Source organism: Microdochium trichocladiopsis, assembly GCF_020744255.1.
Source record: "Microdochium trichocladiopsis strain MPI-CAGE-CH-0230 chromosome Unknown B0I36scaffold_4, whole genome shotgun sequence".
Taxonomy (NCBI): Eukaryota; Fungi; Ascomycota; class Sordariomycetes; order Xylariales; family Microdochiaceae; genus Microdochium; species Microdochium trichocladiopsis.
In genome coordinates this window covers 1,456,275-1,483,652 of record NW_025763547.1, presented here as the reverse complement: position 1 = coordinate 1,483,652, position 27,378 = coordinate 1,456,275, and the positions used below count along the sequence as shown (strand labels likewise).

Genomic DNA, 27,378 nt, shown 5'->3' with positions numbered 1-27,378 from the left:
TGCCCTACGGAACCTTGGAAGAGTCGAGGCCTTGGCTGCTGCATCTGCCGCGCGGGAAAGAATAGAACCTCTAGGAACGTGGCGTGGCAGCAAGGGGCGGCGTCGATAGTGGCCCGTCATGGATCAGGGCTGCCCACACTCCCGCTGCGCACACGCGCTAACGACTCCCGCCGCATCCCAACATCAAGACCCAAACGTCTTCCCTTCCGCCAGCGCCGTCCACCCTCCTTTGCGACCTCGCCCGTGATTGCAGCTCGTCTTTGTCTTCTGCCACATCGACTGGCCAGCAACCATTACCGTCACTCTTCCTACGGCGCGCCCCTGCCTGAACCCGCCTGGCCATTCCACCCTCCACTCCTCCACCACACCTGCCCCGCCACCAAACTCGTCCATAGACTACTGCCCAAATGGCGACTGCGAAGGAGCAGGCCATCGAGGCCAAGAACGAGGGCAACAAGGCTTTTGCTGCCCACGACTGGAACAAGGCCGTCGCATGCTACGACAAGGCGATCGAACTCTACGACCAGGAACCGACGTTCTACACAAACAGGGCCCAGGTCCGTCGCCGCCGCCCCGCCTCCACTCCAAAGGCTGTCGCGTGCGTGCCCAGGATGTCCATGTCCGCTAACACCTACCATCAATAGGCACACATCAAATCAGAAGCCTTCGGTTACGCCATAGCAGACGCCACCAAGGCGATAGAGCTCAATCCCAAGCTCGTCAAGGTATGGTCTTGTCCACCTGGCTGATTCCTCGGACCAAAACGCTGATCGCGAGTTTGAGCGCCTCTCTACTAGGCCTATTTCCGACGTGCCGTCGCATACGCCGCCATCCTCAAGCCCAAAGATGCCGTCCGGGACTTCAAGCAGGTCGTCCAGCTCGACCCCAACAACAAAGACGCTAAGCTGAAGCTGGCCGACTGCCAAAAGATTGTCCGCCAGCTCAACTTCTATGCCGCCATCGAGGTGGGCGACGAGCCCTCGGCCGCCGAGGGCCTGGACATTGACGCCATTGCCATCGAGCCCGACTACGACGGCGTCCAGATCAAGGACGAGATGACACAAGAGTTCATCGACGACATGATTGAGCGCTTCAAGAACGGAAAGAAGATCCACAAGAAGTTTGTGTACCAGATCGTCATTGCCGTGAAGAAGATTGTATACGAGGAGCCCACAATGGTCGAGGTCACAATACCCGACGACGTCCAGCTCACTGTTTGTGGTGACACCCACGGTCAGTATCTTTCCTGGCGTCAAAATTCTCTCCCTACTCCCCAGACATGCTGACTGACAACTCGCGCAGGCCAATATTTTGATCTGATGGAGCTCTTCAGGCTGAACGGACGTCCTGAGGAGAAGCACTGGTACCTGTTCAACGGTGACTTCGTCGACAGAGGTTCATGGTCCTCGGAGATTGCCCTGCTTCTCTACGCATACAAGTGGCTGCGTCCCAACGGCATGTACCTCAACAGAGGTAACCATGAGACGGACGACATGAACAAGGTCTATGGCTTCGAGGGCGAGTGCAAGGCCAAGTACAACGATCGGTGCGTTTGAATGTTTCTATTCTGTGACCCCAAACTCTGTGCTAACCGCTTCTACCACAAAAACAGTGTCTTCAAGCTATTCTCTGAGAGTTTCTCAGCACTCCCTCTAGCCACCCTGATAGGTTCCAAATACCTGGTCCTCCACGGTGGTCTTTTCTCAGATGACAACGTCACCCTCGACGATATCCGGAAGCTCGACAGACACGCTCAGAGACAGCCTGGCCAGTCTGGTCTGATGATGGAGATGCTCTGGACCGACCCTCAGACAGCGCCAGGCCGTGGCCCCAGCAAGCGCGGTGTCGGCATGCAGTTCGGACCCGACGTGACCAAGAGGTTCTGCGACAAGAACGGTCTGGACGCCATCATTCGCAGTCATGAGGTGCGCATGGATGGTTACGAGGAGGAGCACGACGGCAAGTGCATCACAGGTAAGAACCGCAGCAGTGCTCTTGAGTTGGCGCCACGTCGTACTAAAAGCTGCGTGTAGTGTTTTCGGCACCGAAGTACTGCGACCAGACCGAGAACCGGGGAGCGTACATCAATGTCAGCCCCAGCTACAAGCTCAGCTTCCACCAGTTTGATGCTGTCCCACACCCGCCGATCAGGCCAATGGTACGTAAAAACTCAGCCTTACTTGGCTTTGTTGTGTAATAGTCAGCTAATCGCTTTTCCCCGCAGGCTTACGCAAACAACTCGCTTGGATCGATGATGTAAGGAGGATGTTTTTCATACAGCGGCATAATTGGATGGGAAACAAGGGTGTCTTATCTTGCATAACGAGCCATATACCATATGACATTGCTGCTCCAAGGCATTGAATAGCATGGGCGTTCTGGGGAAAAATACAGGGCTGGATGTACTTACCAGGTTGTGTGTATGTGGATACAACGTTGTTGACGCGCCCGATGAGTTGGGCGAGCTACTTGGCTGTTGCTTTCTGACATCTTGAGACATGTCTGCTCAATAGCTGCGGCTCGCATAACTTTTGATGATTTCTCCCAACAGCTACGCATCTTTTTCTTCCCTTTGGCGTGATCCTAGCCCCTACCCAGACCACACGCGATCCTCACCGTCCCGGCCGACCAGAGTCCCCAGCCAGTCCGAACACCCCTTGAGCCTGAGCGTGACATGCTGGCCGCCGGACGACGTGCCCGACCACGCGGTGATGGCCGCCGCGAACGCAGCCAGGTCGTCCCTGGGCACCCTGATCCAGCCGTGGCTGCCCTCGACCTTGAGGATGTCAAAGGGGATCGCGCTGCCGTGCAGGCCGAGGAACTGCTTCAGGGCGGCGGAGCAGTACGACTTTACCTGCAGGGCGTCTAGCTGCTCGTCTTGTCCAGCGTCGTCGTCCTCGGCGACGACGTGGGCGACGGAGGACGAGGAGGAGGTAGCGGAAGAAGTGAGCAGCTGGAGGTGGATGTAGGCGTGTGGCGGGGCTCTTATGGTGCGGGAGGCGAGCTCGAGAGTCTTTGACGCCTTTGGTGGTGGTGGTGGTGCCGAGCTGGTGGCAGAGGTTGTGGTGAGGATGGTGGTTGCTGATATGTCCATCTTGTCTGGCAATGGCATGGCTTAGGTGTTATTGAAAGTTTTGTGTCTGATATGAGATGCGGTGAGGCCTGTGTCTTGGCCAAGTTTATTTCTGAGAATAATTTGTGAACAAAACCGGGCGCGGTTATTTCAGGATCTCTTCTGAGATGTGTTTGATATTCTTGTGCTGCTCGGAGTCGAGATCGCCCTTGGGGCAAGAATTGTTCAAGCCAGTTGCAGCTATCCTATCCAGGCAAGCAATGGAAGCTCCTGTTAGTGTGCTCGAGACCCTCCAACACAGTGCCAAAAACGGAGTGCGTCGATAAGCAAGCCGCGCCCGATAAGTCAACGTCGCGCGGCAAGGGCCCTGCCAAGGTGCTCCTTGTAGGTACATGCTTTAGGTAGTGCGGAATTGCTCCGAGCTTTGACGACAGCAATCCCAGCCATCGACACTCTTCTGATTCGAGCCTTGGACCATCCATCACCGCGCCCGCCCACAGCGAGAGCCCTTGAAGCGCACGCGCTACAGGCCTTCGACCATATCCCGGAGCTCGACCACATTTCATTCACTCCCACCAGCTGATTGACGACGACGACGACGACGACGACACACCTCCGACGCTGCGAAGATAGACGGCGCGAAGTGCGACGACCACCTGCTCCAATTCCATCGCATCACAGCAGCAGCACCTTTACAGCAATCATTCATCATCATGTCAGAGAACTTTGTTGCGCCGAGCCACCAGCGCTACACGCGCGCGTGCATGGTCTGCTCCATCATCATGACCTACTCGGTGAGTTTTTTTTTTCCCCTTTCACCAAGAGCTCCTGCCAATCACAGAGCAAACAAAGAGACAAGGCAGAGTGCTGACCCCCCGAATTTCCCAGCGCTTCAAGCTCTACGGCTGCCCAAACTGCCCGTTCCTGCAACTCAAAGACAGCCCCGAGTCGATCGAGTCGTGCACGTCCCAGGTCTTCGAGGGCGTCATCGCCATGGGCAAGAACAGGCAGTCGTGGATCGCAAAGTGGCAGCGGCTCGACAACTACGTCAACGGCGTGTACGCCATCAAGGTCTCGGGGACGCTGCCCGATGATATCCGGAGCATGCTCGAGGACGAGGGCCATCCGTATGTCCCCAGGGATGGCAGTGCTACGGAGCAGGATTAGGTGGGTGGCAGGTGCCGGGATGATGGGATTGCTATGGATTAGTCCGCGTGCGTGTACCAGAGGGCCAAAAGCGACCCCGTTGAGCAGTCTTTGGACAATGTGAGCGTTGCGGACAGTGCAGCGCTTAGCGACTGTGAGCACGGACAAGAGATTCTAAGGCGGAGCAGGACTGGGAACTGACATGGCTTCTGGTGGTGAGCACGCCGGGGTCAAGGGAGATGCCAACTCAGCGTTCGAGAAAGAAAAAGAGTTCAGCATGGCAGGCGTTCAAGGGAGTTATGCCTTCACACTATTTGGAATTTGATATACAGACGGCCGATGTACGCATCGTGCTCAAAATCTAAACCATTAAGCTGTACCAGGTCCCTGTTCTCGGCCAAGCCTATCGTGCCCATCTCAGAACCAGTACCCGTCCGGACACGGGCCCGGATACTCTTCGCCGGAGTAGACGTCGTACATTGCCGGTCGTGGGGGCGGAACCTTGGCCATCCAGACGTCTTCTCCACCATTGGCACCCGCACCCTTTCTGTGGTTATTGCGCGGCAGTTTCTGGTTTCCTCGGTTGCCGGTATCGACCCTATCTACCCTCGCCCGCTCAAGCAATTCAGCACTACCAGCACGCCTACGAATATGCTCGGCCATCGCTGCTCCAGAAGGATAGACTTGGGTATGTGAAGTTGACCCCGCGCCGTTAATATTGAGCAGTTCTATGGATGGGGCGCGTGACGGCTCTGCGCTGCTGAATTCAAAAAAGGACTCGTTGGCGCCGTACTCTTTGCGCTTGGGTGCTGGTCTACGTTCGTGGTATCCCCGGGAAGCGGTTTCCGACAAGGCATAGGAGCAGGCGGAGTCCGAGCGGTTGTGTACAGAGCTATATGTCCTCGGCTGCAGCAGGTGTTGCTCGTCGTGCTGGGGCAGGTGATGAGGGAAGGTCGGAGTAGGGGTGCGGGTTGCTGGCAATGGCACGAAGGTGGGAGATGAAACCGCCGTGGCTGGTTGCGAGTAAGCCGATGGATGCCAGTTGGAACCAACACGGTGGTGGCGATCTCTTTGTCTCGCAATACTTTCCAATCTGTGCTGTTGCCTCTGTCCAATTCTCAGTGGCAGCACGCGCGGGCTCGCATCGCTGCTGAAGCGACTTGTCAGACTATGCTGCTCAGTCGTTATGCTTGGAGCAGCGCCGGTTGGACTGTTCCTGGCGCTGTTGGTGGCGCTTTGACTGCGGTAATAGGGGGGGTGTTGATCGTTGGCACATGTCGATGCCCGAGACACGGCGTTTGGGAGCGGTTTTGGGCTGGCCACCACCGACCTGCTCACCTGCTCCCACAACCGGCTGAATAGAGGGTCGCGATCTGTGCCGTCCCAGCTCGCCGGGGACGGGTCGTCGTGTGTCGTCGTGTCTCGCGGCGCCAAAGCCGTCATCATCATCATCATCTCCCCCAAAGTTGAGTCTCCTTGCGATGTGTCAAAAACGCTCATGCGTGGCTGCAACGACCTTCGGCAGGGCTCGCAGATTCCTGGCTCTGCTTCTTCGCGGTGACACCCCGCTATGCGGCACTTGGCCCTGTTTGTCACCTCCGCCTCTGGGAGGCTGCCTGTCCCGTTCGCCACTGTGCCGTCATTGTATCGAACAGTGTGCTCATTCATAGACTGTCCCGCAAATGCTCCGTAAGCTCTCTGGCTTGTGTTTCCGTCCCGCTGTTCCGTTTTGTGAGACTCGATCTCATTGTACTCATCGCTGTCTCCAGAAGCTCTGCACGTCAGGCCAGGCGCTCGCGATGAAGGCTCATGACTGGGCGAGTGCTTGTAGCAGAAACGAACCTCCATCGAGTCTTCCGAGTTTGGCTCATCGTCAAGATCCCCCGTGGGACTGGCAGGGTGTGATGTCTTGGCCGGATTCTCCCACAATGCACCGTAGAGCTCGCCTGCAGCGTCTCCAGTCAGCTCATGAGGCTGCATTTGTGTGTACTGATGGACAATATCGGTGAGACTACACTCGTCAGACTCATGCCTGCTTGACTGGAGCTCGTCGAAAATCCACGGCTGGATCGGGGGCAAGGGCTTGTTGATATCAGCCAAGGCAGACTTTCCATCCACACTCCTGCGAGTCGTTCGCTGTCGGTGTGTCGAGAAAGTCTGCTGTCGGCTCGGATCTCGACGACAGAGTAAGTCTGCATGTCGGGTGAGGTCCAAGTTTCCCGGCCTTCGCGGTGGACGTCTCTTCTGGACACGGGCTGTCCGATCGGTGGTGTTGGTGGTGTCGTTCCTCTGCATTCTGCTGCTGTGTCCTCTGTGTCCGCTATCTCAGGATCTAAGCGACCTTCTGACATTGGGCAACAAATGTATTTCGAGGTTATGGAGGCTGCATACGGGCGTGGGCAAGGATATGGTTAAGGGAGGCACATACTCTTGACTGGTGCACAAAGCATGTCACCTCCTTTGTCCCTCTGACAATGTCGCGACTCATTGTGAGTTCCATACGTAGCTGGTGTCAGTCATGAAAACAGACGTGACAGATACTGACAAAGGGCCTTGTGGATCGTGGTGATCTCGACATGAGCTCTTTCATCCGTGACATTGAAGAGCTGGTACATGCTTCGGTGCAGTCGTGGAGTGGCTGAGGCTTTGTGTGGTGGTGGAAGCCGCTGGCTGGGAACCGCTGGGCCGAATACTGCGCTTGTGCAAACAATACACTCTGCCATGCAAATGCTCGACTCCTGCTTTCCTATCACGGCCTTCAGCCGTTTTCTGTCGTCACCCACTGTTAATCCAGGAAACGACAGCGCAGGCAACATGGAGCACTTCGGTGCACAGATAAAGCGAACATCGCACTCCGTGTGTCCAAGAAAGTGACATGAGGGAGGAGAGGGGAACAAGGTGCAATGAGTTGTGAGTTGTTGTTGGCTCGGACAGAACAAAGGAATGATAAGCACAAACATGTCCTGACGTGTGTTTTTGCCAGTCACGAAACACAAAAAGTTAGGACGGGACTCATAGAGCCTGCAAGAGCGCCTGTGTGCTTTTGCTTATGAAGTGGTTTTGCATGTGAGTGATATCTATGTTCAAAGTTGCATGGCCAACACCCAAGCTACGTTTCCTTTTTACGCGAGCAGGCTAATCCGCCATCGCGCCGTCACCATTTGGACACGGCATTCATAATTCCGATTGTTTGTCGAGCTTCCAACGCGGCTTTGTCGTGCACGCCGCCATTGAGCTACAGGACGACAACTGAGTTGGGAACACGGCACGTCGCCTACAAGCTCACCGTTACCGTCATATTGTTGCTCAACACCAACAATACAGGCGGCAGCCCATCACAGAGTACCTCAATATCTGACAGGTACGCTAGACTGGCGTGCTCGTCCTCACAGGTCCCTTCTTCTGGGATGGGCAGTGTTGTGAACATGACCGCAGTGTCGCGGCTCTCCCTCCGCATTAGCTCATTGAGGACTAGGTGCTGAGCAGTGCTCGGAAGATCGTTGAAGGATAATGGCAGTCCCTGTGTGGTATAAACAGATCCTGGTGTACCACCAGCCTCGTGCTGTTCCGGATTCCTCTCATTGCGAGGCTCTGAAACGTCAGAGAGCGCATTCTTGGGAATCGGTTCCTCAGACGCACCGTCTTGTTGCAGCACACCAGAATTTCTGCGCGAATGAGCTGGTGTCCTCCATCTGGGCGTACTGCTGGTTCTCGTATGCTGGTGACTGGTCGTGGCTGCATGGCTGAATCCAAGGCGTGATGCATCGCCAGTACTGTCCAGAGCCACCATCTCGGGCACCACACCACTTGAGAAGTTACCTGCTGACGCTGTTCTCGCCAAGCCTGGGCGTGGTGGCCGTCCTTGCGCCACATCGGCAGCCGTCCTGTCCGTAGGCCTTTTTGATTCGGCAAAGGAGATCACAGGCTGATCCCCATTCTCTACGCTGATCTTGGTATCTGGTGTGGGGTTACTAGTAAACCTGGACGAAGATGCATGGCGAGATAGTGCGGGCCTGGCTGGCAATGACTGTTGAGGCGCAGCAGCCGAGGCATTTGATGTAGTCTGTAATGGCGGGGCGTGATATGGCGGAAAATACTCGGCTGCGGCGACTCGATTGTCCCTTGCAGGTTCAGTCATCGTGCCATAACTCGATGACTTGTTGGAAGCTTCTTGGCCTCCGACAGTCTGATTCTGGCCAGCTAGGAGAGGCCGCTGAAGTGGCGTGCTACTCCTTCTCAATCCCGCGAGTATAGAGAAGCGCCGCCTCATTGGCGCGCTCTCAGAAAGTTGTGTTTGTGGCTCGTGAGGGCCAAGCAAGGTCTCCTCATCATTGAAGTCCGCATCTGACGCGTCAGAATCGCTCTCGCTGCTGTCGATCACATCCTCATCGTCCTCATCGCGCTCACTGGGCTCGTAGAAGTTGTTGATGTTCTGTAGTCTTCCATCTGCTGTGGTTGCGCCCAATTGGTGCGTGTGCATGCCAATGTTGACGCCCATCTTAGACAGCGCGGAAACTGTTGGCTTTTTTGGTAGGTTGGGCCGTTCGCCGTGACTTGCTCTCCGTTCGGCTGCCAGATCGGCTCCCATCCTAGGGGATGAACCTCGTCGTCGATTCCTGTCAAGCATATCTCCAAAGCTCAATGCTTGCGGAACGTGATGCTCTGGAGATCCTTGACCGCGCAAACGCTGAAGCTCCCGCCACCAATCATCACCTTTGAGCGTGTTCTCGATATGGGATTCAACGCTGGCGCTTGTGGGTTTGCCGTTGATGATAGTCTCGTAACATTCGAGCTCTCCCGAAGCGAGGGCAAAGACCGACACGTCGGCATCAATTCTCAATTTGTCCAGTAGAGCTTTGAGCCGTTTCCGCTCTTCTTCGACTTCTACCTCGTATTCTACGAAGACCAGAACTCTCAAGCGGTAGACGGTTTTCCATGAAGCGACGCTTTTGAGTATAAATCCTAACTGAAGGATGAGGGTATCTGTATAATAGCTTTAGTATAGACCATTAATGCTTCATCCATTCTTGGAAACTCACAGGTATCAAAATTGGTTGTGAGGAAACTCTTATCTCCAGTCGTAATCTCAGCAGACATCTGGATCGGCCACAGGTCTATGAATCGCTTTGAATTCGTGCCGTCATCTCTCGGCGTCTCGAGAGCCTGGAAGCCCTTGCCAACAGCAACATTGAGTCTGTTTCTCAGCGCAAGGTCTTCCAATATAGTCATATACTGGACCGGCGACATCATGCTTTCTGTCCTAATCGTGTCTGTGGGCAGAAGGCTTTCCAGTAAGCGCGCAGATGTATCTCCACGACGTCTCCGCTTAGGTCGGTTCGCTCCCATTCCAGACTTCGACTGTATTTCGTCACGGAAAGACTGCGTCGTGGGCAAATTCAGCTCGGGGCGAGCATGTCTCAGGTCATCGAGGTTGTAGAAGCCCAGAACGGCAATATTGGGTCGCATTCCGCCAAGGCCAGCTGATAATATCAGGTTTCGGACTCCCCAGACGATACTAGGTGACATGTTGAGCTGCACAAACGCTTTGATACGAGAATACTCCGAGATGTACTGAGTCCATGCGGATTGTTGGAGCTTGGCTTCATGTATGCCGGAGTTGAAATTGTCTGTCACGATGACATGACCTAATATGTATAGCGAGCCCTTCTTCAGGGAGTTGCAAAACTGGATGAGACGTGTATGATGCCGCGGATCGTTGACGAGCAGTATGATTTGTGGCCTCCAGAATTTGATGTGCTCTGGCTTGAGTCGAAGGAGATATTTGCGTACTTGATGATAGATAAGGTTCTGAGAGACATCACCCCAATGCTTTGGTGGGCTGAAATAGTGGATAAGCAGGAAGAGCAGGACCAGCAGACAAATGGCCGAAGTCGCATATGTCTCGTCAATGAAGAACATAGCGAAAGCCGACAAGATACTGCCTATGAAGGCGGTTTGCCAGTTGAAGAATTTGAACGCTGGTCGAAAGTTCGGCGCTGACCCGATTTTGAGTAGAAAACATGCCAAATTCATGACAAAGAATGTCATCTGTGAGAATACAGTTCATTTGTCAGATTGAGCCACATGACGAGTTATTCTAGCACCAACTCACCTGGTAACCCATGGCAATCAGGGTTGCGATCTGGTTCAACTCGGCAAACAATGCCAGCTGAGCGATGGTAAAGGTGATTAGTACTGCGAAGATGGGATCATCTGACCCTTTTGTCCCTTTGCTGAACAAGGAAAGACCTGGTAGTAACTTGTCCCGCGTGAGGGCTTGCAAGAGTTTGGCAGCTCCCATAATGCCCATCAAGGCCGAGAAGAATGTTGTTGCACATTCGCCAGCAAGGATCACTGGTGGAAACACATTTGTGGCATATATGATGTTGGTGTTGCGCAGGAATGAGTGCTGGGTCGTGCTAAATGCCAAGGACATGATCACAAGCAAGTAGCACAATAGAGTCGTCAGCATTGCCCACAGCGTCCCCCGAGGAATGCTCTTGCTGGGATTTCGAAGGTCGCCAGACATGGAAGCGCCTGCGAAGATGCCAGAAGTTGCAGGGAAGAGCACGCCAAACATCGACCTGAAGGAGGCAGCACTGCTGATACCCGAGCCCTTAAGCGCCGGATATAGGTTGCCGCGTAGCGTGGCGAGGCTGGGTCCGGTGAAGTGTATCCCGCTATCGACGTCGTTATATGGGCCCTGAACAAGAGCAGTCACCGGAATGCTGACAATCGAGATAATGAGCACCAGAAGCAGTCCATTGCTGGCTCGTGCGAACATGGCGCTGCCAGCAAGACAGAGTGCCGTACACAGCACCATGGCACACGACTGTATGCCATAATTTGCCCAGTAGCCGGGTGGCAACAGTCCAGGCAGATTGAGCCGCAAGCAATCGACGAGACCAACAATATTCAGTGACGTATTCAAGACCTGGGAGAGGTAGAATAGGATGCCGATGGAGCCTCCAAATTCTGGGCCGAGAGACCTGGAAATGAGATAGTAGGCACCGCCACCTTTGACCTCACCATTGGAGGCGATGGCGGACAAGGAGAGCGCCGTTGCAAGGTTGATGAGGTAGGCAATCACCAGCAGTCCTGCAGCCGCGTGTTAGTCGATTGGGTCCAAGGAGGCAGACTGTGAACAGGCGGGATTTACCGAGAAAACCAAACAGACCAATGCTTCCCAGGATAGAACCAAAGCGTAAAAACATGAGGATGCTAAGAATGTTGAGTACGACAGGGACGTAGACTCCTGAGGCGGTGCCTAGCTTGGTCGATGTCGGAGGTGCCATGGCGGAGGACCATGAGCAGCGCACGCCAGCGCGGGCTACAACGCCTAGAGTATTGTGAGGTCCTGGCCGGCGAGCAATGATATGCGCCTAGTGACGGGGAGAAGACAGAGCAGTTCAGTTGAATCACAACGCAGAGAACTATTGCCAGACTCGGACGAGCAACGGCCAAGCTCGCAGCGTGGCCAAGGACTGGCAAGTGCCACCGGAGCCGGGGCACCCCGCGTTTGCCGTGAATGCCATGCAAAAGGCCGGAGCACAGGGACGGGGCAGCCTGGCCCAGAGGCGGTCACTGCGGCGGCAGCCAAGATGCAGATCGTGGACACACAGAGGGTCCACTGCATGTGGTTGCACCACCATAGATGTTGTCAAGGGGGTCGGTGGCAGTGGAGCGAGTATGTGCTAGAAATGGAGCTTCAGAGCACACCTGCAGGAGGTCCACCGCGAAGCCCAGGTCTTGCTATGCAACGTACTGGAGCTTAGACGGCTGGGCCGTGCTCTTGAGCCGATCGAGATGCCCCGTCTCCTGACCGTGTTGTCGACCAATGCTGCGAGAGGGCTGTGTGGTGCGCGGTGGCACGTGAGACAACAGCATTCCCAAGGGCAAGGCGCTTTCACAAGGCGAGCTTCCAGCGCCTTGGACTTGCATGGGCGGCGCTGACGATAGCGCACTGGAGACCTGGTCGGTTAAGGCTTAGAGGGTCCCCCCAGGGCCAGCCCCGTGACACACGTCATCAGCCGGGTGCTGTGTAGAGCGGGCGTGGGGGCATTTCCAGCATCCACCATTGGCCACCACGGCGTTGCTCTCTTGTTGTCAGTTGATCAGCCTGCCAATGGCTGGCGCCCAAACTGCCCAAGGTGCTTATCAGCGGCACACTCAGTCCTTTGCCCTGTCGTCGATAGGCGGCCGCCAACTGCTCCCCAGCCCGTGCCTGTCGAGTCACCGGCATGTGCGGGTACCCAGCTCAGGAAGGAAGGTGCAGGTTCAGGGTCGATTCTCAGGCACTGTGGACTGGCCGGCCGGCTCCGTCTCGAATCAGACCTGCTCCGTCCCAGCAGCTCAGGTCAGGGTCGATTTACAGCACCGTTCCCAATCGCCCAGGGCTCCATCACGAGGTCGCCGACCTGCCTCTCCAAAGCCGTCATTCTTACGGTCTCGGACCCGCAAGAGGCACACGACTCATTCCCTCCCACCTCTAGCCTCCTCTCTCCTATCTCTTGCATTCGACTCGTTTCAACTCGCAGCTGCAGCAGGAGGCGAAAACACGAAGACCTGCCTCGCGTGCAACAACACTCCTTCCAAGCAATCCATGTCTCGTATATAACGCACTCTTCGAGACACTTCAGCCTCACAGGGAAAGATGAGCGGCTCAGGCTCGGGTCGCAAGGCCTCAAATCCGTCGACTCCCAGCGGGCATTTTGCGTCGCAATTGTCTTCTTCTCCGCGCTCCTTCGCCAGCCGCAGCTATGGCGCGACCGATGCTCGATCTGATGCCACGGCTCGCCTCGCGACCCCCGTGCCAGGCAGCTACCTAGGCTCGACACCGCCGCGTGGGCGGCCGACCAGCCAGACCGACGCGACAAACTCTCGCCGCAACAGCCCGTTGCCGGGTGCGGGCCAGAAGGTGCAGGGTCCTGGCGTGTCTGCGCTGGCTGCTGCACTGGCGGTGCCCGAGTCTGGTTCCACACCTCGCCTGGGCACCCCTCCGGTCCGCACATCCTCGCCTGCGGCTTCAACAGGCCAGGGCCCCGATGTGCAGACCAACTTTGGCTCCTTCGACGCCTTGTCTCGGACCGCGCAAAGTGGCGGCTATGGCGCCTACGAGGACCCCGAGATCATCAAGCGCCATCTCGTGCGACCCAATGATGCCTCGGACACGGCCTCCAACAACGGCGAAGCCACAAAGGGCAAGCAGGGCGACGTTGTGGCAGACGACGACGACGAGTTTTCGAGTCTGAGGCTACAAGGCGGTGATATTACGCGCCAGATATACCGCTGGACTGAAGAGGCGGACAGTCGCAATCGCATGCAGCGCAGCAAGAGCTTCAGCGCTGCCCGTGAAGAACCTGAGAATGAGGTTCTCGACATCAACTCTATCCGGGCGCCAGGCGGCTTTCGAAGGAACTACCTGCGCAGGACTGCTCGGAGCCCTTCTACAAACCCCCAGCATCTCGAATCAGGTGCTAATGCCCCCAGTCCGGGCCACGGCGCCCAACCCCAGCTCTTTACCAACAGCTTCCTCGAGTTCTTGACCTTATATGGCCACTTTGCTGGTGAGGAGCTGGAAGAGGACGACGAAGATCTGCTACCTGGCGAGTACTTTGGCTCCAGCACCGACGATAGCGACGCCTACGACAGCGATGACAGCAGAGAGCCAATGGAGGACAGTGCGCTCCTGACCCCTTCAAGACGGAAGAGGAGAAGAAAGCCGAGACGCACGAGCGGCAACAACAGTCCGATCAACAGCGCTTTGCTCCTCCTCAAGTCGTTTGTCGGCACCGGCGTGCTCTTCCTGCCACGTGCGTACTTGAACGGCGGCATGGTCTTCGCAAACCTGATCTTGCTCGCAGTGGCCGCCCTCAGCTACTACTGCTTCGTGCTCTTGGTTTCCACAAGACTGAAGGTCGAGGGTTCCTTTGGCGATCTGGGCGGCATTCTGTATGGCAAATGGTTGCGCAACGTCATCTTGTCGTCCATCGTCATCAGCCAGATTGGCTTCGTGGCAGCGTACATCGTCTTCACCGCCGAAAATCTGCAGGCATTCATCCTTGCTGTCTCCGACTGCACCACGTACATCGGAGTACCTTGGCTGATCCTGCTCCAGATGATCATCTTCCTGCCCTTTTCTCTATTTCGCGATATCGGCAAATTGGGTTTCACGGCGCTGATTGCAGATGCATTCATCGTCCTTGGTCTCGCCTATCTGTTTTACTATGATGTTCTGACCTTGAGCACCAAGGGTCTTGCAGACATCATCTACTTCAACAACAAAGACTGGACTTTGTTTATCGGTACAGCCATCTTCACCTTCGAGGGTATTGGTCTTATCATTCCCATCCAAGAGTCGATGAAGACGCCATCCAAGTTCCCAAAGGTCATGTTCTACGTCATGATCATCATCACCGTTATCTTCGTCACAATGGGTGGTGTCTCTTACGCAGCTTACGGCTCCCACACAGAGACTGTGGTGCTGTTGAACCTGCCTCAAGACAGCAAGCTGGTCAATGGAGTCCAGCTTCTGTACTCGCTCGCGATTCTGCTATCTACGCCCCTGCAGATCTTCCCTGCCATTAAGATCACGGAGAATGCTCTGTTCACGCGAAGTGGCAAGTACAATCCGTACATCAAGTGGCAGAAGAACATCTATCGCTTCTTTGTTGTGTTCTTGTGCGCCCTGATCGCTTGGGGTGGTGCCGATGATCTGGACAAGTTCGTCGCTCTGGTCGGAAACTTTGCTTGCATCCCGCTTGTCTTCATCTACCCGGTAAGTTCTCTCGCTTGCGCGACCAGTCGTGCTCGTTTGTAATGCTAATGATGTGGTATATAGCCTATGCTCCACTACAAGGCCGTCGCCCGCAGCCGACTCTGGAAGGGTTCCGATATTGCCCTTGGCATCTTTGGAGTCATCGCCATGGTCTACACCACCACCTTGACGGTCATGAGCTGGGTTAACGGCAATAGTGGTCCACCCCTTCCCAAATATTGCGACAGCCACGGCCAGTAACACTACCACTACCACGTGGCAAGCATGATAAGTCTGTGCATGCAAACCACCCACAGCCATAGCGTGTTTCGTTTCCCGATGTCCTTTGGGTGCCTCTTTCGCATGTTTGATGCATTGCTTCGCGGGGATTCTCGTTTTGGATAGAACCGGGCAGCTGGGCAGCCTTCGAAGCTGACCGTGTTGAGTATATCAGGGCTAGATTGGACGATTGGCAAGGCATATCAGGCGCTGGAAAACTCTTAGCAGTTAATATCCTAAATTGAAACTTTGCCGCTTGTGCCAGTTGGCTTGCTTGCTTGCTTCACGTTGCACCCCTGTGTTGAGTGTTTAAGTGCTCTGCCCGACTAGCTCCGTCCCGGGACAGTGCGATTAGAGCGCCTGTGCGGCGCAAGCACGGTTGAACGAAGTGGGTCAGATGGTAGACCTCACCTGGATCCGAGAAGTCGACGCCATGAGCTGGACCTTCCAGGTTACCATATGCCATCGATTGCTCCGCCCAACGACGAACATCGACGAAAATTCGCAACAATCTGGAGAGAGCTGAACCAGGCGTAGGCCGCGTATTATTGCCACTCATCCGTCCGCGCTCTTTCACTCTGACTATCGGCTCTTTGGCAGCCACCGCCACGTTTTTGCCACCTCATCAGTTCGAATTGCTCCTTGCAGCAGCAGCAGCAGCAGCCCCTTGCTCGTCGCTTCCTTTGCTCATTGCCTGACGGCCGACTACGTCTCGCTGGCAGGAAGCGGCTTCGACTCACTTGTTCACTCTGCTCCAACCCCCCTTCGCTCCAGCTCAATCAGAAGCACTGCGGGCCCTTGAGCGCCGCCCCCAGTTCGAATCACCATGAACGCGCCAGATCGGTTTGTCAGCCCTTTCCCTCTTGTTATGTTTCTGCTTGTCCTTTATTTACCCATCTTGTCTTTCCCAACGTTCGGATTCTGGAGACGCTTCACAAGGATATGCTACGGACCATGTGCTGCTTGTCAATGTGCGCATGGCGAGGCTTCCACTGCGCCTTACAAATCGCAATTTGCGGACACGATGAGGCTCGCGGTGTGCTAGACAGCGCCAGGCTGGGTCTATACAAGTGCCATGTAGATTCATACTGCGGTGTTGGGTGAAAGGAAGTGTCGGGGCCATGGATGCCTCAAGATATGGTGCCCTCTTCCGTAACTGGAGTAACATTGAGGCGGCATTGTCCGGAGCTCATATGGTGTTTGGCCACACTTATCGCGAATCTTTGCGAGTACACGGCGCAACCTGGGAGCACCTTCCATCTGATACAACGACCAATGCGGGCGGATTCAACCATTTGGCTCTGCCGACCTGCCATCAGCCATCCCGCAATCAACCGTCCAGAGGACCACAGCAAGATTTAGCAACGCCGAAATGGCCAACGTCAAGCACAACAATGTCCAGGAAACGTCTGCATTTTCTCCAAGCCAGCTTCACGTTGTATAGCTTCACTCCAGTGCGCTCGCTGACACTTGCCTGATGTAGCTTCGAGCTCTTCCTCGTTGAGGAGGGGGAGAAGAAGATCACTGAGAAGCCCTTTGCTGGTAAGCCACGCCGGAGCAGCTCACTGCTCACTGTCTCCAGGGCGCGCGTATAGCACCGGAACCCCTCTGACCTGCGTGTTCATGATAGGCATGTCAAATACATCCGATTTCATCCTACTCAAGGAGGATCACACCCTGGGTAACTTGCTCAGCGAGCACCTCAAGATGCACCGGAACGTCATGATGGCCGGATACAAAGGTAAGTTACAAGTGACAGGCATGTGAGGATCCGTCGAGGACGCCATGCTTCCGTCATTGGATTGTCTCCGAGCTGGAGATATGATTCGGAAGACGTCTCCGAGAACCAGAATCACTAATTGTAATGCACAGTCGCGCACCCCAACGTGCCTGAGGTCATGATCCGATTGCAGACGGACGGCACAAAGACGCCACGCGAGATCCTGATCGAAGTCTGCTCGAACCTGCTTACAGCGTATAACAAGCTTGGCCGCGACCTGACGGCCGAGTACGAGCTGCGCCGCATGGTTGGGGCGGGAGACCAAGACGGTGGTATGAACGGTCGACCATGAGGTGGAGTTTGCAGTTTAGGGTAATTGTTGTAGCACTCCAACGTGGGTTTGTGGTCAACACGTTACCACCTGTTGGATGAGATTCAGCTGAGGTTGAAGCATGATCTGGCAGATTGAAAAGGGCACGACAAGATTGATGAAAAACAAGCAATGGATAGGCGTAAATTATTGTTCATTTTTCAGATTTGGCACTTCTCATGAAACTATCTTGGCGGCCACGAGTTATCAGTGTTCGAGAGTGTGTGGCTAGAAGGATGAGCTGTTTGCTGCTAGAGTATGTCCGGACATTTCATTCCGGACTGTCCTAGATATGAGGTGCTCTTTGTCGAGGAGTACAGGATCCAGAAAACCTCGCGGGACAATGATAAACTCAGTCACGACCATCCAGGTAGCGCCGACGCCCTTGATCACTTTACATAACTCATCGCCTTGGATCTTTCCAACGAAGTGTCCATCCATCCGTATTGCCATGCTCACACCCCCACGGGACCCTCGCCGCCGGGAATCAGCTGAGCAAAGTGTCAGCGGCCAGGATTTGTATCATAGCTTGAAGCGCGCTTCAGCTCTGCCAGTGGTAGACTACGAATGGGAAAGAAACCTAACGTACCATGCATATGTTGTTTCCATTGAGCAAAATCTTGGACAACTTGGTGTGGTTGCCCGAGTAGTCACTGTGCGACGAAAGCCACATTCCTTGGTCAGCTCGGGTGCTTATCCAGACTTGGTCCTCATTCTCAGGATCTACTTACAACTCTGTGACGTCCTCGAGAACCATGTTGACATAGTCGTCGAAGCCGAGCAGGGTGCCGCTGAACTCCTTGTCGCCCTTCATGACGACCCATATCCGGGAGCCGACGCACTTGTCGATGAGCTCTGCATTGAATTCAGCGTCAGTACAGGGCCACGGGACCCTCGCTCGCCAGTACCGTATGAAGCCTGCGCATGGCGGCGACGAGGGGACGACGCAAGACGGCCTAGCTTGAGGAGACTCACCGAGGGGCAGTAGTTGCGACGCCATTCTTTCGAGTGAGCTGCGGTGAAAGAGTCAATACAGAGCCTACAGTACATGAAGGGCTTCAAACATCAGACTTACGTTTAATTATCGTCCTGGAGCTGGAAGAATGTCGTGCTGAGAGGGCTACCGAGATGTCTCTCTAGATCCTCGCCTCGTCCACCCCACGAGCAGGCGTGCAGTTTGGGCCTTGGCATGGGCTGCACAGTGCTAACTTTTACGACTGTCGCACTGCTGTTCACTGCCTTCTGCAGATGGGACCCACTTGCACCGAAGTCCGCCACCCACTGCGTCCTCCACGCGCGCGCCTATCGCGCCTGTCATGAAGCAAGCTGATGTACAACAAGACAAGGTGAACCCAGGACCTCGCGTCTGCCTAGAATCAATAACACACCCCAGGCACTCTCCCCGTGTCTTCAGCATGGCGGCTGTATATCCTCCGCTTTACCAACTTTCCCAATGAGCCGTTTCGTCACCACGGATGCTACATCTTGTGTCCTGAGATCTCGGCCGTTTGGAGCCCTGCGAGCGGCGCTTCCCACCAAGAGCAGCATCGTCAGGAGAAGAACCCTGACATCGTCGCCACAGATGGCTGGTCCAAGGCACGGCGATAGAGGCACCCCGCCACCACTTGACCCAAAACTGGGACTGAGGGCAAGCCCGTCACCAAAACAGCAACTGTGGCACTTCTCGAGAGGGATATCTTTCGCGGCTACGGCTAGCGCTCCATCAACCCTCCCAGCAGCTTCGCCAGTATCGCAGGTCGCAGCAGCGACCCCAATGCGTCAGTCTGTGGTCTTGAGCACGGCATCGACATTGCAAGTGCAGCCAGTCACAACTGACGAAGCGCCTACTGTGGACGAAGTGTCTAAACAGCCTGGTCCGTCCGATGCGAAGGATGAATCCCGGTCAAGACCACCTCAACCCTTGCTGGACTTTAGGATAAGCGAGGATGCCTTCTATGCCGCCAAAAAGGCCATGAAGGGCACTCCCGAGTCCTTCTGGTCGTACAATATGTACCGTGGTCCGCCCAATGAGTCTGGCGAAGAACAGAAGGTCAAGATCCATTACTGCCGCAGCAAGCACACCATGGAGCGCGTATGTCAAGATTACTTCATGGACGAGGAAGTCATCGGGTTCGACCTCGAATGGGCACCCGAAGCGATGAAGTTCCAAGGTCCGCGGAAGAACGTGTCCCTCATCCAGCTCGCCAGTCCGAGCCGCGTTGCACTTTTTCATACGGCCATCTTCAGCGACAAGGACATTGCCTCACTGGGTCCCAACTTTCGCCATATAATGGAGAGCCCGGATATCCTCAAGACTGGTGTGGCGATCAAGGGTGATGCCACGAGACTGCGCAACTTCTTCGGCATCGACTCTCGGGGTCTCATGGAGCTCAGTCACTTGTACAAGCTGGTCACATTCTCCCCGCGTGGTGAGTACAAGTCCATCAACCGGAGGCTCGTACCGTTGGCGCTCCAGGTTGAGGAGATTCTCCACCTTCCACTGTACAAGGGGCAGGATGTTCGCGGGAGCGACTGGTCGAAACCACTCTCCATGGAACAAATTATATGTAAGCATTCAGCGAAGCACTCTCTTGGTCAACTTCACCTCGGACCGCGTGAAACTAATTGAGGTCCACAGATGCTGCTTCAGATGCTTACGCAGGCCCCCACCTCTTCGCAACCCTGGAGCACATGAGGGTAGAGCTTGACCCGTGCCCACCACGGCCACATCCGGCGGAGAGCAATCTGCCAATCCGCATTGCTAAGGATGTTGAGCTCCCTACCAGTGACGAGCTCCAGGATGATGATGTCAAAGACAATGCCGTGTGCAAGGACACAACCGTCTCGGCCGAGTACGTGAGCTCCGTGTTGGAAAGCATAACCATTGAAGAAGAGCAAGTGTTTGTTGAAGTGCAGACAAAGACTCCGGGCAACACCAAACCCAAGAAAACGGCACCAGTCCGGCGAACACGTCCACGTGATTCGAAAGACGGTTGGCTTGTATGACAATACTCATGACCTGCACATTTGCCATGACTACTTAGATACCCACACATATCACCTCATACATTTCTGTCTTTTTGAAACTGGCCGGCAATGCATTTCCTGAAAACAAGCTGCAGCTTCCTCAATGTACAAGGTGCTCATGGTATGATTATATGCTCTTTCCACATTATCGAGAAACCTGTTTGACTGCTCACGTCGACGCCAACAGGTCACGGCCCCTGTTGATCTGGACCTGCTTGTCCTCGCCACCACTGACTATTCCTAGAGACTTGTCCCACACCACACTGAACACCTTGTTGCCACGACCAGGCACCTCCGCTGCGCTACTCTTCTTCTTGCCCTTCTGGCTTTCCCGTTCGATGACATACACGGACTCGCCGACACTTCCCTGGCCCTCGGCGGCCGTGCCCGTCCGCACGCTGCGCAAGTCCCACACGCGACATGTGCCATCGTGCGAGGCCGACACGAGCGAGTGGTCGTCCTCGGGGGATGCCGATATCGAAGTGACCATGTTCCGGTGTCCACGGAGGGTGAGGACAGACGTCGTGGCCGCCGAGACGCGGGGGTCGATGAGGGTGATGTGCCGGGCTGAGGTGCCCGCGGCGAGGAGACCGTTCTTGCCACTTACAGAGCACAGCGAGAGCAGAGGGTGTGCAGTCGTGAGCGTCGTGACGACCAGGGATGTCGTCAGATCGAGCGTCTTGATCGTGTGGTCCTGCGAGGCCGAGTACGCGACGGAGCTGTCGTGCGGGTGGAAGATGGCTGCCGAGACGGGGGACGAGTGGTGCTGGTTCAAGGACAGGGCACCGCGCTGGGGCGCAACAGAGGTCGCGACCTTGCGCTTCTTGGTGGCGTTCGCGCCGGGCAGAAGCTCCGCGGGCGCGGCAGGCGCCGAGCTCTTTGAAGTTGTCCATAGGCCGACACAGCCGTCTGCGCCCGCGGACAGGATGCGCCCAGTTGGGGTGTGAACGTCGATGGACTCAACGCAGGCCTTGTGGCCGTAGAGTTCTAGAGTAGGCTTGAGGGTGCCCGAGAGGTGGTCGTCGGCCTCGTTGTACTTCCATAACCTCACTGTCCGGTCAAGGCCGGCCGAGGCGATCTGGGAAGAGGACAGGAACTTGGCGGTCTTGATGCTGGCGCTGTGTCCGCCCTGGCTACCGGACGGTGAGGTCGCAATGACTGAGCCAGAGCTGTTCCATATTCTCAAGAGGCCGTCGTATGAGGCCGAGAGGACGCGATCCTGTCCCGGCACAAGCTTGTCGCCGGACCAGATCCCGGCTCGCGAGTTCTGTGACAGAGTGTCGACGCTGCTGACCCAGTCCTCGTGCTCGAAGCTCGCCTGGTATGTGGGTGGGAGCAGACTCCGCACGTATTCTAGCGTGATGGTAGATTCAAAGGACAGGCCGTTCTCTTTAAAGTAGTCCTCGAGAGAGGTTCGGAGAAATTGACCGTTTATAAGGAAGTCGAACGGTATCGTCTGCGCCGTGTCGAGCATCGACTCGGAGTTGAGGATCTTGGAAAGACCATAGCGTCTGATGTCTGCAGCATAGATGGTAAGCAAGCCTGCCACTTCTCACTGGGAAGTCTCAGTCACACCTGATGGTACGAGAAGCTGTCTTTGCTCCTCTGGGAGCTGGAGGTCGGCAGCGCTGGTTGTGAAGTGGATGAGGACCTGCTGTGCCTCAGCACCGAAGCCGGATGTGGCCATGATGTGTGTCGGATGTGCGAATTGCAGATGCTCGCAAGCTGTTTCCGAGACTCGAGGAGTACGTAACGATCGAAGACCAGGTCAGATTGTGTCCGCGGGTATGCAGAAAGGAGCGGGATCCGAAGTCACTGCGATGGTGCTTGTGATCTGCCAGCTAAAGTGGTGCTGGCGACTCCTCCAACTTTTTTCTGGTTGCGACAATCGCAAAGGAAAAAAATATGGAGACGGGCATCGAGACCCCTGCCAGCCGGGTGGTGACTTTGGCCGCCACTCCGATAAGACCAAGCACCGAAGTACCGCTCCTGCACTCCTATCTGCAGGCACCTTCCAGGCGCTTAGCGCTAAAGCCAAGACTGTGGTGTCCCTGCGAGCTGGAAGTCGAGAGCTGCCCCTCCACCCACCACAGGCTCTTTACACCACTGTGCGCGTCTCGACGCGTCTCTTAGCTCCGCCGCTGGTCGACGATGCTGGAGCGGGCTTCACCTCAGCAGCGGTCAACGTCCCAGCTCGCCAACAGCACGCTCGACGTCCTGCCTGACTGCAGCGAGCTCTAGTCATGGCAATCCCTGACAACATTCCTGGCAATTTGCTCCGCAAGCCATCGTAAGAACACATTCTCCACGTCCATCGTGCACTTCTCTCTCATTTAACCGGGGAGCTGACATTCACCACCGCAGGGGCAAGGCGGAGGAGCAAACTGAGCTGCAGCGAGCCCCGTCGAGCTACAAGTCCATGCACACGTACCGCCTGGATAAGGAGAAGTCGTACAAACAGCAATATGCCGACATGTATTTCCTGCGGCTGACGAAGATCAAGCCCGCCGTAGAGCAACTTGCTTCGTCAGCCTGGCGGAACACAGTCATTGGTGGTGAGCCCGCGAGGAGGGTAGATCGCGTGCTTGACATCCGCCAGGGCGAGCTCTGCTGGGTGGTCGGCACCGTATACATGGATATGCCGCTCAAGCCGAACATTTTGGAGGATGTTTCCAAGGACGTAAGTCTTCGCGCTGAGACGGAAGCCACGGCAATGTTGGGTAGTGCTGACCTCGAGAACAGAGATGGATCTCGGCTCCCTTATCAGACAGAAAGTACTACTCTGACGGTGATGCGGTGACACTGGAGGACGAATCTGGTCGGATACGACTTGTCGGCGACGTTCTCAAGTCGGTGATCCTGGTGACGGGCTGCATCATAGCAGTGATGGGCACGGAAAACGTCAACGGCGAGCTCGAGGTCATTGACCTAAAGTTCCCCGACCTCGCTCCTCAGCCTGACCGGTGGGCGCTGACGAAAAAGCCGTCCGCCAAGCCCAAGGATGAAGACACGGAGATGAACGGGACTGGCGGCGTCGCGCGTAACAGCAACAGCAAAATCGCGATAGTGTCAGGTCTTAGCTTCTCAGCTACCGATGCATCCCATTCGCTCGAGCTCAATCTGCTGCTGGAGTACTTGCTCGGCGAGACTCTCGACCCGATCAGTCAGCAGGAAGTATCCCAAATCAGCCGGCTCATCATAGCCGGCAACTCCATCTCTCTCGATGAGAGGCGGCACGCAGAGGAAGAACAGGCCCAACGTACAGACAGCAGCGGCAAGAAGGCGGGGCAGCAGAAAAAGTACGGCTACGACAGCAGCACGTACAATGCCCAGCCTTCCCAACTTCTCGACGAGTTCCTGGCTACCCTGCTCCCCACGATACCCGTCACAATGATGCCGGGCGCCCAGGACCCTTCGAACGCGAGCTACCCGCAGCAGCCCGTGCACGCAGCAATGTTCCCGTCCTCGAGAGCTTACGCCGCGGCGCCAAACGCGGCATCCGACGAGCCGGGCTGGTTCGACTCGGTGACGAACCCGTGGGAAGGCGAGCTTGATGGCTGGAGAGTCCTCGGGACTGGCGGTCAGAACGTCGACGACGTGTGGAAGTATGTCGACAGCGACGACCGGCTAGGCATGATGGAGGCGATGTGTCGGTGGCGGTGCTCCGCGCCCACCGCACCAGATACATTGTGTAGGTGTTCCATGCGTTCTTTTTTTATTTCTTCATCACTAGCCCCTTTTCTTCTTCGCGTTTCTCTGTCTCCGAGCAACGTCCGCTGACTCTAAGAACCACAGGGGCCTATCCCTTCCAAGATGACGACCCTTTCGTCATGCACACCTGCCCGCACCTCTTTTTTGTCGGCAACCAGCCCCAGTTTGGCACAAAGGTGATCTCTGGCGGCAGCGACGGCCAGATGGTCCGGCTCATCACTGTGCCGTCCTTCTCCGCCACTGGCGAGATCGTCCTCGTGGACACGGAGACGCTGGATGTTTCGAGAGTCAGGATCATGGGGGCATAGCACTATGCTGTCAAGCAGCACTTGGTTCCATAGCTAAAACAGGCAATAACGACATCACGAGTGATGATGCAAATGAGATAACACTCCTCATTCTAGTGGTTCTATGTGCCTGATTCATGACCGCTTGGTAGGTGGGTTGGCGAACTATGCGTTCATGGCTTCATTTGTCTCTATATTGCCTTGAGCATTGAGCATTGAATAGGCCATCTGCATTCAAGCCACGTGAAATTAGCTTAGTTCCAGTCCGTCGAAAGAGATTCAGCAGTGCCGGCTAGAATGAAGATCCGTTGGCTTGGAGTATCAACTGCTGCCATCACTTCATTTGAGCCAGTCCATGCTGATCCCACGGAACAACACATGATTGCTCGTGTGACTTTTGCGTATCATCGGTACAGTCCACCAGTGTCTCCTTTCGACTCCTCTGGCCCTCTTCGCCTGGGCACCGGCCTCGATGCTATGCAACTAAAGAAAAAAAGAAATTCAACCGCAACCCAAAGCAACAAGTAGAAATACCCCTCCTCCCATCCTCGCTTCAGTCTTTCTCAACCTCTCATTATCAGTCGCCGGAGCTCTCTCCGCCTGATCTTCGCCCTTATCATCTGCGACGTCCTCGCATTCGAAGCACGGAGGTGACCTTTCCCCTTCCGCATGGGCTTCTTGTCGGTTCGCAGGTCGGCGAGCAGCTCGAGCTGCCTCCCGAGCGCGAACCGCTCTTCGGTGTTGCGCGCGCGGATCCTGGCCAGGTCCGGCTCCCGCGTGAGCCGGTGGTAGCGCAGGACGCCGTGCTTGTCGTGGACCGGCCGGACGGGGCCGCCGATACCACCAACACCGCCGCTGCCACCAGCGTGGTATCTGAGAAATTTGCGGATCTGGCATGGAAGCACGGTATCTGGTCCTTCGGTCTGTGCTCGTGCATAGGCGCAATGTGGCGAGGCTGCTGCTTCGTCTTCTGCGAGATGATGATGATGATGATGATGATGATGATGATGCTGCTGCTGCTGTAGTAGCGGCACACGGCCCTCAAGGTCTTGCAGGCTGGGAGCAGTTGGCAGCGTGCCGATCCACTGCTTGATCAGTCGTCTCTGTATGTTCCTCTTCCTCAGTGCGTCGCCTCTCCTCGCTCTCTGCTCCCTGAGACGCTGGCCTTGCAAAATAGCTTCTCCGCCTCCGCCTTCGTGTGCTGCCCCTGCCGCTGCCACTGTTACCGCTGCTGCTTTTGCCCTGCGATGCTCCTCGAAAAGATGATCGTCGTCGTCGTCCAAGGACATCTGGGCCTCGCGCGGCGTCTCTTCCCTCGTCACGCGCCAGAGGGCCCTGCTCAGACTGGAGTTCGGGTCCACGGCGAGGGAGTACAGCCGGTGCGAGAGATTGGCCAGCGTGGCGTAGAACCTCGTCACCCGCCGCTGCCGCCGCCGGCGAGCTTCACTCGTGTAGTTCAGGCCGCCCTGATGAGTACTATGATCTGGAGCCGACGACGGCGCGAGCCCGCCTTGTTGTTGTTGTTGTTGTTGTTGTTGTTGTTGTTGTTGTTGTTGTTGTTGTTGTTGTTGTTGTTGTTGTTCCTCGCAGCAGCCGCGGAGATCGACGTCGACGGCATAAAAGTATTGGCCACTACCGCCGCCGCCGCCGTCGTCGTCATCGGCAGCGTTGGCAGTGTTATTGGTGTCGTGGTGGTGGTGGTGGCGGCTGCCCACCGGCATCGGCACGGGCACTCGCAGCTGCAGAAACGATGGCTGGAGCATCTTGATGGTCTCGACGGACCTCGAGCCCCTGTCGAACAACGCACAGATCGGGACGTCCGTCTCTCTCAGGCCTCCTCTGCCGTCGAAAGCATCGGCAGCAGCAGCGGAAGAACAGGCGAACCAGGCTCCTGGCTCAACCGAAGCGGCCGCCAGCTCGACCGTCAGCGTATGGATTCCCGACCCCGTGGCCCCTCGCTGCTGCTGCTGCTGCCGTGCGGCGGCCACAGAAGGCAGGAGGAACTTTTCGAGCGCCGTGATGAACGCGTGCCGGTTATGCACGAGAGCCACGCGGCCCGTGTCGATGCTGATCCTGACGAACCGGACCTGCCAGCCGTGCTTGGAAAAGGGAAAACCGCACCGGGCGTACACTTTGCGGTGCAGGAGCAGCTCGCGCGCGTGGAGGTCCGTGGCCGCCGGGTCGCGGATCTCGTAGAGGAAGCGGTTCTCGCCGTACAGGACGGCGGCGCCGCGTGCGTAGAGTTCGCGGCAGGTGCGCAGGACTGCGGGATGGAGACGGGGCTTGCTGTGCGGGTAGACCAAGGTCCATCCTTTGAAGAGGCTGATGCTGCGCGGCCAGAGTAGGATGTGGCGAAGGATCATGTCCTGTAGCTCTGAGGGGAGCCGACATAGCAGTGGCGAGACCTTTGCTGGCTTTGCTGCTGCCTGTGCGGTCTTGTCGGTAGCAGCAGCAGCAGCAGGAGGAGGAGGCAAACCACCTTGGAGCTCGGGGTAGTTTGCCTGGTCGACATAGAGCGGCAGGAGCGGCTTCTCCTGTTCTGGGGCGACGCTATCCCAGGGCCTACCGAGCCCAGTCTTCTTGCCGTCAGCCGATGGCCGATAAACTCTCACTCGGCGCGTGAGGTCGTCGAATGCAGACGTTCGTCGCTCAGGATCGACCAGCTGCGTCTCGGCATAGAAGCGGCCTCTGTAGATTGGATGTGCCGGTTTCTCAATATCCTTGGACACTCCGACTGGTTGGCATCGGCTCTTGCGAGGCATGGTGAATAGCCAGTTGATTTCTTTGGGTTCTTTCGCTGTTTGTTTGCTGTAGATCTTGCTGATGGCAGCAGAGACTATCGACTTGAAAGGTGTCTCTGGAAGTCCTACCTCGTATCGGAATTATCTGTCAATCACCGGCCAAGTCGTTTGAGCACGTGAGGTGACGGTGAAACCATGTGCGTGTGTGTCTGTCTTGTCGTTCTGCCGGCAGGCACAGTTTTGGGAATGTAGAAAATACAACTCTAGC

The 27,378-nt window shown here is 56.1% G+C and overlaps 10 protein-coding genes across 10 annotated transcripts; 6 read left to right on the top strand and 4 right to left on the bottom strand.

The window, feature by feature from the left end:
* The first annotated feature begins 120 nt into the window (after nt 1-120).
* B0I36DRAFT_103551 (serine/threonine-protein phosphatase 5) lies at nt 121-2,425 on the top strand. Its single transcript, XM_046147756.1, has 7 exons — nt 121-557; nt 645-725; nt 798-1,233; nt 1,303-1,546; nt 1,613-1,974; nt 2,034-2,158; nt 2,225-2,425. The coding sequence occupies exons 1-7, from the start codon at nt 408-410 to the stop codon at nt 2,258-2,260; spliced, it is 1,434 nt and encodes a 477-aa protein (XP_046013835.1). The 5' UTR covers nt 121-407; the 3' UTR covers nt 2,261-2,425.
* Nucleotides 2,426-2,590: 165 nt separating this feature from the next.
* Nucleotides 2,591-3,094, bottom strand: B0I36DRAFT_361736 (uncharacterized protein; the record flags this gene model as incomplete). Its single annotated transcript, XM_046158527.1, has 1 exon — nt 2,591-3,094. One exon carries the CDS (start codon nt 3,092-3,094, stop codon nt 2,591-2,593), a length of 504 nt encoding a protein of 167 aa, XP_046013834.1.
* Nucleotides 3,095-3,483: 389 nt separating this feature from the next.
* Nucleotides 3,484-4,598, top strand: B0I36DRAFT_320536 (Spt4/RpoE2 zinc finger-domain-containing protein). Its single transcript, XM_046153566.1, has 2 exons — nt 3,484-3,867; nt 3,962-4,598. Exons 1-2 carry the CDS (start codon nt 3,787-3,789, stop codon nt 4,238-4,240), a joined length of 360 nt encoding a protein of 119 aa, XP_046013833.1. The 5' UTR covers nt 3,484-3,786; the 3' UTR covers nt 4,241-4,598.
* A 2,640-nt stretch (nt 4,599-7,238) lies between these two features.
* On the bottom strand, nt 7,239-11,631 carry B0I36DRAFT_407572 (amino acid permease-domain-containing protein). The gene is made up of 4 exons (XM_046161844.1): nt 11,379-11,631; nt 10,332-11,317; nt 9,259-10,267; nt 7,239-9,202 (listed from the first exon to the last, which is right to left on the bottom strand). Exons 1-4 carry the CDS (start codon nt 11,512-11,514, stop codon nt 7,494-7,496), a joined length of 3,840 nt encoding a protein of 1,279 aa, XP_046013832.1. The 5' UTR covers nt 11,515-11,631; the 3' UTR covers nt 7,239-7,493.
* A 981-nt stretch (nt 11,632-12,612) lies between these two features.
* B0I36DRAFT_320532 (transmembrane amino acid transporter protein-domain-containing protein) lies at nt 12,613-15,515 on the top strand. The gene is made up of 2 exons (XM_046153565.1): nt 12,613-14,996; nt 15,060-15,515. The coding sequence occupies exons 1-2, from the start codon at nt 12,873-12,875 to the stop codon at nt 15,234-15,236; spliced, it is 2,301 nt and encodes a 766-aa protein (XP_046013831.1). The 5' UTR covers nt 12,613-12,872; the 3' UTR covers nt 15,237-15,515.
* A 184-nt stretch (nt 15,516-15,699) lies between these two features.
* Nucleotides 15,700-17,488, top strand: B0I36DRAFT_320525 (DNA-directed RNA polymerase). Its single transcript, XM_046153564.1, has 4 exons — nt 15,700-16,097; nt 16,738-16,796; nt 16,885-16,995; nt 17,127-17,488. Exons 1-4 carry the CDS (start codon nt 16,081-16,083, stop codon nt 17,324-17,326), a joined length of 387 nt encoding a protein of 128 aa, XP_046013830.1. The 5' UTR covers nt 15,700-16,080; the 3' UTR covers nt 17,327-17,488.
* On the bottom strand, nt 17,489-18,506 carry B0I36DRAFT_320524 (uncharacterized protein). Its single transcript, XM_046153563.1, has 5 exons — nt 18,420-18,506; nt 18,320-18,357; nt 18,076-18,199; nt 17,934-17,997; nt 17,489-17,835 (listed from the first exon to the last, which is right to left on the bottom strand). The coding sequence occupies exons 2-5, from the start codon at nt 18,342-18,344 to the stop codon at nt 17,800-17,802; spliced, it is 249 nt and encodes an 82-aa protein (XP_046013829.1). The 5' UTR covers nt 18,345-18,357; nt 18,420-18,506; the 3' UTR covers nt 17,489-17,799.
* Nucleotides 18,507-18,926: 420 nt separating this feature from the next.
* Nucleotides 18,927-20,350, top strand: B0I36DRAFT_361730 (ribonuclease H-like domain-containing protein; the record flags this gene model as incomplete). Its single annotated transcript, XM_046158526.1, has 2 exons — nt 18,927-19,911; nt 19,983-20,350. 2 exons carry the CDS (start codon nt 18,927-18,929, stop codon nt 20,348-20,350), a joined length of 1,353 nt encoding a protein of 450 aa, XP_046013828.1.
* A 74-nt stretch (nt 20,351-20,424) lies between these two features.
* Nucleotides 20,425-22,228, bottom strand: B0I36DRAFT_320521 (WD40-repeat-containing domain protein). Its single transcript, XM_046153562.1, has 2 exons — nt 21,947-22,228; nt 20,425-21,889 (listed from the first exon to the last, which is right to left on the bottom strand). The coding sequence occupies exons 1-2, from the start codon at nt 22,056-22,058 to the stop codon at nt 20,541-20,543; spliced, it is 1,461 nt and encodes a 486-aa protein (XP_046013827.1). The 5' UTR covers nt 22,059-22,228; the 3' UTR covers nt 20,425-20,540.
* Nucleotides 22,229-22,467: 239 nt separating this feature from the next.
* B0I36DRAFT_287182 (DNA polymerase delta small subunit) lies at nt 22,468-24,470 on the top strand. The gene is made up of 4 exons (XM_046151618.1): nt 22,468-22,661; nt 22,736-23,051; nt 23,114-24,062; nt 24,167-24,470. Exons 1-4 carry the CDS (start codon nt 22,615-22,617, stop codon nt 24,388-24,390), a joined length of 1,536 nt encoding a protein of 511 aa, XP_046013826.1. The 5' UTR covers nt 22,468-22,614; the 3' UTR covers nt 24,391-24,470.
* The last annotated feature ends 2,908 nt before the right edge of the window (nt 24,471-27,378 follow it).